The sequence below is a fragment of the Hippocampus comes genome, unplaced genomic scaffold, assembly GCF_001891065.2.
Source record: "Hippocampus comes isolate QL1 unplaced genomic scaffold, H_comes_QL1_v1.1 scaffold44, whole genome shotgun sequence".
Classification (NCBI taxonomy): Eukaryota; Metazoa; Chordata; class Actinopteri; order Syngnathiformes; family Syngnathidae; genus Hippocampus; species Hippocampus comes.
Genome location: NW_017805546.1, coordinates 1502782 through 1513448, shown reverse-complemented (window position 1 = coordinate 1513448; position 10667 = coordinate 1502782). Strand labels below are relative to the sequence as shown.

Sequence of the window (10667 nt, the reverse complement as noted above, 5' to 3'; positions counted from 1 at the left end):
ATAGATAGATAGATAGATAGATAGATAGATAGATAGATAGATAGATAGATAGATAGATAGATATTGTGTCTGTGTGTATGTGTGTGCTAGTAGGACTAGCGCTCGTTTAAGGTTAAAGGTTAGGGTTAAAATAAAGCAATTTACATTGCTTCAATCAAATTCTATTTGATTTATTTATTTTCCACTGAGGAAAATACAAATAAAAGCGGGTGTCAACCTAAACATTACATTCATTGAAGCATAATTTTGATAACCCTGTTTGATTTAATTCTGTTTCTTTTCCTTGTGTGTGTACTTTTTATTTGTATTAACAAAATACACCCGTATGGGCCTACCAATGGATTTCAAAAGTAGTGTGACAATGAGAGCCTGAGAGAGCGAGCATGCAAAATCAAGAAGGGGGAGTGATCAAGTGTGATGTGGGAGTGACTGGGAGGTTGAGTATAAACTGACCATGGATGCTGGGAAAACCTCTTCAGTCTTGCAGTATTTTGTGGTTGTGAGAGATAATGAGAGTGAGTAGCAACGCATAAGGGAAACAGCAAGAACTCTCCTGATTCACACACAACATACAGGTAAGTCAGCGGAAGCCATTTTAATAATCATACTAATAATAATAGTGTCATGTCTGCTTTGGTCATCTTGAAGATGCAGAAGTGTTTGTCTTTCCAATTCTGCACCCATACACTTCCCGTTGCAGAGAAGTTGCCGCTCATGAAAAGGAAAGTTGAGTCTCAGCATTTTTTCTAATTTAATTTCTGCTGCTGTCGTTCCCCCCAAGCTCGCCATTCTTCTGCAAGACAACCTTTGTGATGGAGAAAGCTGCATTGTTGCTCTTTTATTGCCTTTTCCTTTCTGCATCAGGATCCCCACTCTATCCCTCCATCAGGTAAGCAGGACCAAACTCATCTCCCTAATGATGCACAGCATCATTGTGAAAGGAATTTCAAATTCCTTTCATGACTATCACGTGGGTGTTTTTGGATTATCATTTCCATTCATATATTGTATGTGCATTTTCATTTTTTAAATGGATGAGACGAAGAAAATGGATGAGATGAACATGTAGATCATGTCTTCTTTTTTTATGTAAAAGTGCAAAGAGGTAATACTTGCCAAGCTGTTGTAGCAAAGGATTATTATTTATTCATTCTTTTTTTTAATTTTTTTTTTACACAATTGCATGTCAGCGCTCCACCCCCTGAAATAGTTATGCTAAAAAGGGTCAGGATGTCTGTATTTGACCTTTATCTTGCTATTAGTTGCAAATCGAGTCTTTTTTTTCACAAGTGCAAGATTATTTTTATGGAATATTCTTAGTCTAAAATATGTTTACATCATAAAAAAAAATTGACAGGAAACGTTGAATATGACTGAATGCAGTGATTTTTTTTTGCTGTTAATCGCTTAATTTGTATTTCTCAGGTTTGGCCAGAGGGACACATCCATCCTGATGACATCTTCGCTAAAGAATCCAGAGCAGCTGGAAGACACAAGTTCTGCTCAAGAGAGAACAGACTTACGGTCAGTCCCACACACTCAGAGAGGCCATTTCCTTCATTTTTGCTGGAGATGGAAAATGATTGGATTTTATGAATTTGAGACAAAAGAAGAGCATTTCAGTTTTTCATTCCAGGTATTCATACAGTATTCGGATCTGAAACATAACGTAGAACATAGCGTTATTTGTAACGGGACACCAAATACTGTATATAGGTGAACAAAAGTATTAGAACGGATAGACTTGATTCCAGTGCCGAGGAATAACTTCATATTTCGTAACAAATCCTTTGCGAGCAATAACTGCATGAAGCATGTGACCCTATTTACATTTTTTTTTCTTCTTTTCTTTTGTGATGCGTTTTCTTCGCGTTGGTATTTTTTTTTATTTTTTCTCCTTTCAGTTTTCACTTGAACAGTTAAAATGCATGCTCTATTGGGTTTAAGTCCAGAAATGGTCTTGGCCTGTCTAAAACCTTCCTCTTCCGTTAGTGCCTGCTCATTATTTTTGCTAATGAGTAGTTTGCATCGTCAAATTTAAATTGTGATAATGTATGTTCGGGGAGTTTGCATCATATTCTTATGTTTTGCGTCTATCTTGTCTAATTTCAGCTTGGGCCGCCATGCTGACGCCATCTTTACAAACAGTTACAGGAAAGTGTTGGGCCAAATATCTGCCAGGAAGTTTCTTCAGACCATCATGGGAAAACGTCTCGGGTAGGTTTTACCTCGGGAATTAAAATCCTTGAGACTGTGTGCAAATCCGACGTGTGAAAGCACAACGGAAGATATTATTGTGGCCATTGTGTGCCTGTGACTCACTGAAACCTGAATCAACAGTGTTCTTTTTCGGCAGAGACGAAAGTGAGAGCTACATGAAACGCCAGGCTGATGTCTACGAAGGAACCTATAAAGAAGATCTGACTTCCATCCGGAGCAATCAGCGATACAGAGGACTTCATGAAATGCCATGAGGCTCAGGTAAGCAGTTGCGACACTCTGCAGGACGCAGAGAACGGAACGACGTGTCAGTAACTCAATTCTTTGTTCCCGACAGACTGCGGAGAGGAGAGGACCCACAAATAAGGATGAAAGAAGCATGTGCTCATTCACAAAACCATCGCAGCTTGTTTACTCGTACCTCCATTTCTAAACAAACAATACGAAATGTTTTTTTTTAATTCTCATTGAAGCTACGAGGAAAATCCTGGAGCACTCACAATATGGTTCCGGGACCATGTTTGCGACTGATATGATCCACCCATTCATGTACGTTTACACGGCAAGGAAAGAAACATCGAGAACGGTGATTCCCAAGCACTGTGCTGTGGCACATTAGCGTGCCGTGATTGATTAGAGAGTTTGCTGGATGTGGGAAATGATCCCATTTCATTAAAGTGGTCTAAAAATGAGGCCTTTCTACAAATAATCCCTCAACAATTTCATGCTCTTCCGCTAGATGGCAGAAGATTCAACTAATTAGATGGCAGAAGATTCAACTAATCTCTGAATGCACCTGTTGCCATCCATTCGACAAAATGCTGGAACAGCTTTGGGGTTGACGAAATACTTTACACCCAGAGTTCACATTGACGACGTGAATTTTGAGTAAATAAAGACATGAACCTGATCATTTCAGGAGTGAATCTCCGTTCATCGTGGCTCGCAGGAGTTACTTTCCAAATGCACCCATGATGTGATTTTATTTTGTTTGTTTTTTTATAGTATAAGCCTAAAAATATCCCTCCTCACATTTTAAACGAATTGAAAGGCAGCTTTTAAATGCATTGCAAACGTATTTGTACTAAAAAAAAATCACTTGCAAGAAAAAAATCCGAGATGGGAAAGTTTTTTTTTTTTTTTGTAATATTTGTTCATAGTTTTAAACTTTAAATCACCACTCCCACACGCAGCGGTCAAGAGGACACTTATTGAAACTGACTTTTTAAGCGTGTGAACAATGCATTTCAACCCAAAATAATTCCGTAAATGCATCAGACGTTTATCTGCAATCTAGAGAAACAGTGATCAAGTGGGATTTCTGTGCATTTAAATTTTATTTTGTGGTGCGCTGTGAGATTTTTCTACTGTAAAATATGTGCCTTTGCCCACACACGTTCTGGAGTACTTTAAGTACCGGTACCGTATGTGATTGTGATCATACTCCCTCTCAAGGGCAGATTTAAGGAAACGGAATTAAAAATAAAACACAAATAACTTGACAAACAATTCACTTTCTCATAAATGATCTTCTGGTCGAGACCTGCTCAAGAAGTGACCTGTCCAGTAACTGAAGGGACGGTGGCTCAAATCCTGCTGTCCAAATTGGCATCAAGCAATTTAATGTCATAACAGAAAACAGTCTCGGGGCTTTTGTCTAGTCTACTCGCAGTCAAAGAGTGACTGAATTCTTTTTGGGACATCCCGCAAGGAGCTGCATCTATTTGATCGACACATGCATGCTTTCGTACCGACAAAAGACAAACCAACTGAATTCACCTCCATGTCTTTATTTCTTAAGAAAAAAACATGCCCTCAAATTGAACAATTTATCATGGGGATGCAAATTGTATCAAATACGAAACAAGCTCAACCTTGACACACACTCAAAACAGTTGGTACAGTTTGAAGCACGGTACTGCAAAGTCGCAATGAGTGAGGATCAGCTGTCAGACATGCTGGCAGGTGTATGAGCAGCTGAGACACACCGAGCAAAAACTGCGGAGAGGTGTAAAGAACTGATCCTTAATGACTTCCACCAAGAAACAACAAAAGTAAAAACTTAAAAAAAAAAAAAAATCAGAGCACACTGACAACATTGGCATGTTGTACAGCAAGTAAAATAATCTCACTTAAAAAAAAAAAAAAATCAGAGCACACTGACAACACTGGCATGTTGTACAAGTAAAATAATCTCACAGGAAGATGAAGTGCAATGATCAACAGCGTGTCAACACAGCGCAGCAGTCGCATAGAACTGATCTGATCGCCAAGACCTTTGAACTTTTTCTGAATTTCCTTCCATTCAGCAACGTATTCTTCAACTGTTATGCTGTGCGATGGGGATGTATTGGTGACCGACTCCAAGAGGGGGAAACGTGTGCTGCTTCAGTGTCTTCATCTTATTTTTTCTCAATTCTGTGGAGGGCGGGGAAGAGAGCACATTTACTGATTTCACTCAGGTTCTCTTCAGGAGCAAAACACACTGGCTTATTATTAAAAAGAAAAAAAAAATCAGGAAGACTGTGAAAACCTGAGTCCAAACATGCATTTAAATAACACAGCTGGGAAAAAAACGCCAACATTACTGATAACTTGGGGTCACAACACACCAATCCGAGATCAGATCATGTTAAAAAAAAAAAAAATTAAAAAACAAATGGCAAAGGTCAGAGTGTCAAAACCATGGAGGGAGGACTATTCGGCAGTTGTAATGTTCATGGGGGTGAGAAGGGCAAGGCAAACCGGCCGGCAAGTTGGCGAGCACATGAGAAGGCGAAAAATTAGGATGAGTGAGTGGGAGCACCACACGGCCACGCATGCTGGCAGCCATGAGAAGGGATGCACGGCAGATACAAAGCCCTTACTTGAGCCTGGGAGCACAACCAGCTCTTTGGCTACAAAAGGGCCGCTTTATCGAAGGCTCCTATACTTTGCCAACCTACTACTTTGCTCGGCAGCAATCCTGAAAGAGCAGTAAAGAGATAGCAGCACGTGGGTAGAGGACAGTGACAGGCAATAAGGACATCCTCGGTGAGAACTCATGAGTTGGAGTTGCCTACTTGTCTGAAAAGGATTAAAAAGAGGAACACCAAGAGGAGGGGTGGGGGAGCAAAAGAAAGATCTCCGCGCAATGCCGCGAGAGACAAATTGCTCACTTAGATGCTTCGCGGGCTCTACAACAAATTGCCCACTCACACCACTTCTCTCGCAGGAAGGCGTTTTCCCTGAGGAAGGAGAGCCTGGCACGGTGATAAAGCGTTGCGGGCCAAGCCACAAGGACAGCACTTTTGCTTATTTTGGACCCAAGAACTCTCAAGAGGCCTCAGAGCACCAGAGTACTTAACATCTGAAGGACTGATTGCTCTCCCTCTCAAGGATCAGGAACTCTCGAAGAAATCTTTTATGCCAAACGCGCCATCGACACATTTACCTCTTCACTGCTTTCTGTGCCAGCATGCGGTTCCCGGCCAGGAATGTTATAGCACCGATAATTGCCAGGTACTTAAGCGTCTGGAACATGTTCAAGTGGGTCCAGTAGATGTACATCAGGCCCAGTAGAGCTGAAAAGGAAGAAGAAAAAAAAAAATCAAATCATGACAACATTTGAACATGAACATTGTGACGATTTTAAATCGTGCAAATCCGCTGTTTTCCCATTATAATCGGCATAGATCGATACAAAAAGCAATACATCGGTATTTTGTGAAGAGGGGTTGGGGGGGCGTATTGGGCCAAAACAACAATTCATAGTTATGGTTTGAAAGCGAGACCTACCTGCATGTCCAACGTGGAAGAGAATAGTGCTGGGAGAAAAGCTGAAGTTGGAAATATTTGCCCCGAGCTTAATCCACTGCAAAGGAGAGGAGAGATCCAATTGTATCATTCTTGGGAGGGGGGGAATTAAAATTGTGCTTGACATTCAAACTTTGTATATTGGGCCAAAACAACAATTCATAGTTATGGTTTGAAAGCGAGACCTACCTGCATGTCCAACGTGGAAGAGAATAGTGCTGGGAGAAAAGCTGAAGTTGGAAATGTTTGCCCCGAGCTTAATCCACTGCAAAAGAGAGGAGAGATCCAATTGTATCATTCTTGTGAAGGAGGGAATTAAAATTGTGCTTGACATTCAAATTTGTCAGCATTCTCTTTGATCTTGAGTTCATCAATGATTCAAAAGAACCATGAAGCCATTTTCTCTAAAGGTAAAAATGAGACAGGTGGTCGTCCGGCGGTAACTCGGCTCCATCACAAACATTTGCCATCAGCTTACCTGCTAAGCATAACAATAAGATAAGGGGTGCAAGTGCTACCAGGATGAGCAGAAGCAGGAGGGGAGACAGGACGAGTGCAGTGAAGGCGTTGGAAACGACCGTTGGAGGCTTCTTCTCGGGCTCCCTGAATAAGTGCTGCGCAGGGCAGGAGAACGTTCACAATTACTGACGGATGTCTGATGACACCTTGTCATTCGGAAAACCAATTACGGAGGACGGGCTTTTACTTGGATCTCCGGCTTGGGGACGTAAAGAGTCTTGGCTTGAATGCTCACTGGGGCATCCTCGTCCACAAACCTCAGCACGACGTCGGCCTTTGAACACACCGGCGTTGAAGGTCACCGTCGGGCACGATCGCCAAGACGTGATTCACCGTCCCATGACGAGACTTACCACATTCCACAAGATGGGGTTCTCCAGTGTGGCATCGCCAACCATGAGATAGAGGGAATATGTACCGGAGATGAGCGCAAACTCCGTTTTACGCTCTGTTGCGTCCAACTCAAACTTGTACAGACCCTTGGCATCGGGCTCGGCAACAAAAACAACCTCTTGGCCAGTTTTCTGATTGTGCAGCCGGACAAAAGTCTGTGAGAGAGAATAAAAATCACACAACTTGAAGGGAATTCCGAGCTGAAGTGTTCATGACCCGCATTATTGGTTACGTACCTGATGGGGCATAAGTTCCATTCCAGTATTGACGTCAACCAGCTGGAAGGCCATGGCAAAGTTCTGGTGACTGTCAGCAATGAACGAGCTCGCGGCTTTGGAAGGATACTCCACCCTGGATCGTTTTAAAACAACATGAAGTCGCCGAGTCCCAGTGGAAGGTAAAAAGTGTAGCGGCGTCGATTTCCCACCTGGTAGTCTTTGTGCCGATGCTCTGGTCCTTATCCACCACGGAGAGGTCCATATTGGTAACTGCCACCTCCGTCGACACTTTCACTTTGAGCTGCATATGAACGGCGTGACAACAAAAAGTCACATTACGTCACATGTACACTCGTCGACGCATCAAGCGAGGACGAATCAAAGTCGTGGTAGGGCCGTACACAAATGATGGGTGGTAAGATTCTGAAGGGGGCATCTTATGAAAAATGTACTTTTATTGTCGTCACGGGCGCTTGCTTTCGCCCCCTCGCACTGGACTTGGCTTCCGTGAGCACAAGTCGTTGGCCTGTTGAACCGCCCTGCTGCGCCCCCAGCCATCGTCGTCGCAAAAAAAAAAAAAAAAAACTGTACTCTGCAATTAAGTTACATAACGGAGTGAGCCGGCACCCGTTTTCTGAAGAAAGGACCGCTCCCTCAAAACAGGCTAACTTTCGGAGGCTCGAATAACGGAGCATCAAATGTCCTACAGCGAAAACGAGACAACCTGTGCCAAAAACACACATCGATGGCACGAGAAACCTTTTTTTGAAAACCTTTCCAAAGGGTGGGTCACTTTTTTTTTTTTTGACAAATTGTAAATTTTCCTAAAAGTAACTCATTTACATGAGACGCCACGAATCATTTTTTTTTTTGGACAAATTATAAATTTTCCAAAAGTAACTCATTTTCATGAGACGCCACGAATCGCATTCATCTTTTAAAAATCTTTTGAATTTCAGTCACGGTAGGTGAAACTGTAGGTAAATCTCAGGATCACAAAAAAAGTATTCATAAAAGCCCAAAGGAAGCTGAACTCTCACCTCAACATGATTGGCAATCAAGCGGCTGTCACCGGTTACTGAAACCGTAAACTGGTAATATCCACTGGCTGGTTGCTGGGACATGAAGTTCAGTTCAAAGACGCCACTGAAAAGCAAATACATATTTTACACAATAATGATAAAGGTCCAACATAGATCACTGATCCTAACATAATCAACACTCAAATTTTTAATCACTCCAAATGTCAGGCAACCATGTCAAACAAAATGCCACCTGCACAGTAGATTGAAGTTTGGGGATAAAGAGATCATTCTTTTGGACACCTACTCATTGAGAGTGAACGGCGCTTGGCCAAGAATGATGCTCTTGGAAGCCACGGCATACGCAGATTCCACTTGCACGCTGGCTGAGGCCAGAGGCTGAGACATGACGTCGGTGACAAGGATCTGGGTACGAGCGAGAGAAACGGAACAACTCAGGTTAATCAACGGGACAACGCAGACCAGTACTGCGGTGGCGTCCCACATTTGTACCTGCAGGGTCGGCTGCCTGTGCGACACGGTGGGCGGGCCGTGAGTGTTGACGACCACCGGAACATGAAAACGGTTGCCGGAGAGGGTGGCGGCAGCATTTGCCACGCTGAAAGCCTCAGCCAGAGAGTCCCAGGACTTCTTGCTGAAAATGGAGTTCACCAGCTGAATGACTTGGTCCTGTAGAAAGAAGAAGGTCAACAAAGAATTTCAGTGACGACCTGCAGCCACATTCGGCCCACGCTGGTCGTTAATCTAGGAGGTTTACGCTACCAATAGCGCCCTAACATTTGTTCCATGAATGTGGATATTCTTTTAAACACATTCAGATGTGTTGAGCCAAATCTTACTGGATTACTTTATTAAATAAGTGGTTAGTTGGCTTATGGTGAATACAATTGTAAAAATATTCATTTTGTCATATAATTGGATGATGAATAATTTCAGTGACGACCTGCAGCCACATTCGGCCCACACGCTTCCCTAACATTTGTTCCATGAATGTGGATACTCTTTTAAACACATTCAGATGTGTTGAGTCAAATCTTACTGGATTACTTCATTAAATAAGTGGTTAGTTGGCTTATGGTGAATACAATTGTAAAAATATTCATTTTGTCACATAATTGGATGATGAATCCGCCCGTTAAAAACGGGGAGGTGGCCCGGAGCCCCTCTTCAAAATGGAGGAAGATACCACCAAGATTATCTAAACGTGCTGTCAGATCCTGCAAGTTAAAAAAAAAGAAAAAGAAATCGCACTTGGAGGCGATGACATAAAACAGCCAAAATAAATCCTACCTGTTTGAAGGGTGGCTCCATATCGACATGATCTGACAGGGCATACGCAGCCGTTACAAATGTGGCAGTGGCCTCGAGCCCCTCTTCAAAGTGGAGGAAGATACCACCAAGATTATCTAAACGTGCTGTCAGATCCTGCGAGTTAAAAAAAAAAAGAAAATAAAGAAATCGCACTTGGGAGTGTAGACAAAGACAGGTGACAGAGCGCCTCCTGGTGGATGTTAAAGCCCTCACCTCAATTTCCTCAAGTATTCCTCCAAGTTCTGCCTGCTGAGAAAGGCGGGTGGCTGTTTGTAGAGCTAAGGTAATGCTGTCAAAAAACAACAAAATAATCAGATCCTAGAAACGGTCACGAAGTTCTGCCTGCTGAGAAAGGCGGGTGGCTGTTTGCAGAGCTAAGGTAATGCTGTCAAAAAAAAAACAAAATAATGAGATCCTAGAAACGGTCACATCCAAAGCCCAACTGCTGCATTTCCCAACCCAACTTACGCCACGACATTGTCCTCCTTGTTGATGCGAGCTGTGAGCGCGCCGACGACCTCCTGAGAGGTCAGAGGAAGCCCCAAAGAGCTAAGTGCGCTCACAGCCCGGTGAATCTGAGACATGGTGGAGTCTTCACTGACAGCAGCCAGAAGGATGTCTCGGGTTTCATTGGTCACATGAATCTAAGCAGTGACAAAAAAGGATTACCGGTAGGTCGCCAATAGGTTTGCATTCCATCATTGATTTCCTGACAAAGAACATCACCGGAACCGACACTGCATCTGCCACATTAATGTCATACAACTTAAAAATGGTGTCTGAAATGGGTTTTGTAGTTTTGTGTCAGTGGCAAATGATGCGGTGTTTTGAGTTGGCTCTTTATGATGGGAGCCAACTCCTAAGTGGGAGACGATTTGTTTGTGTTTCCCTTTTTTTCTTATTCAGGAGCAGAACCAAATCTCGCTGTACAAAAATAACCTACGAAATTGAAATGACCACATTCTGGACATCTTCAAGGCATAATCTGTGAAATAATGAGCCCGGGGACAAATGTGCCCATACCTCACATCCAGATATGACTTGGCTGGTCTCCGCAGCAAAGAAGACTGAGTCGACATTGGTGGGATCAAGCTGGGAATTTAGGAACTGGCATACTTCCTATAAAAAAAAAAAACATTCGTTAATTTAGATCAAGGCAATATATATA

General features: G+C 42.7%; 2 protein-coding genes across 5 annotated transcripts in view; one reads left to right on the top strand and one right to left on the bottom strand.

Annotated features, from left to right (window-relative positions):
* Nucleotides 1–467: 467 nt before the first annotated feature.
* Nucleotides 468–2988, top strand: ghrh (growth hormone releasing hormone). The gene is made up of 6 exons (XM_019879317.1): nucleotides 468–575; nucleotides 782–889; nucleotides 1426–1524; nucleotides 2113–2217; nucleotides 2357–2481; nucleotides 2558–2988. Exons 2-5 carry the CDS (start codon nucleotides 813–815, stop codon nucleotides 2472–2474), a joined length of 399 nt encoding a protein of 132 aa, XP_019734876.1. The 5' UTR covers nucleotides 468–575; nucleotides 782–812; the 3' UTR covers nucleotides 2475–2481; nucleotides 2558–2988.
* A 1364-nt stretch (nucleotides 2989–4352) lies between these two features.
* rpn2 (ribophorin II) overlaps nucleotides 4353–10667 on the bottom strand; it is a 7193-nt gene continuing 878 nt past the window's right edge. For 2 of the 4 annotated variants that reach the window (XM_019879532.1, XM_019879530.1), the window contains exons 3-18: nucleotides 10523–10618; nucleotides 9968–10143; nucleotides 9713–9788; nucleotides 9479–9613; nucleotides 8681–8857; nucleotides 8475–8593; nucleotides 8186–8291; nucleotides 7355–7446; nucleotides 7164–7278; nucleotides 6888–7082; nucleotides 6722–6808; nucleotides 6534–6629; nucleotides 6205–6280; nucleotides 5654–5783; nucleotides 5088–5185; nucleotides 4353–4638 (exon numbers count right to left, since the gene is read on the bottom strand). In XM_019879532.1, the coding sequence (XP_019735091.1) occupies nucleotides 5134–5185; nucleotides 5654–5783; nucleotides 6205–6280; nucleotides 6534–6629; nucleotides 6722–6808; nucleotides 6888–7082; nucleotides 7164–7278; nucleotides 7355–7446; nucleotides 8186–8291; nucleotides 8475–8593; nucleotides 8681–8857; nucleotides 9479–9613; nucleotides 9713–9788; nucleotides 9968–10143; nucleotides 10523–10618 (1728 nt within the window). In that variant the 3' untranslated portion in view covers nucleotides 4353–4638; nucleotides 5088–5133. Of the gene's footprint in view, nucleotides 4639–5087; nucleotides 5186–5653; nucleotides 5784–6204; nucleotides 6281–6533; nucleotides 6630–6721; nucleotides 6809–6887; nucleotides 7083–7163; nucleotides 7279–7354; nucleotides 7447–8185; nucleotides 8292–8474; nucleotides 8594–8680; nucleotides 8858–9478; nucleotides 9614–9712; nucleotides 9789–9841; nucleotides 9885–9967; nucleotides 10144–10522; nucleotides 10619–10667 lie in introns of all 4 variants that reach the window. The other 2 variants (XM_019879531.1, XM_019879533.1) reach the window with 2 other exon arrangements.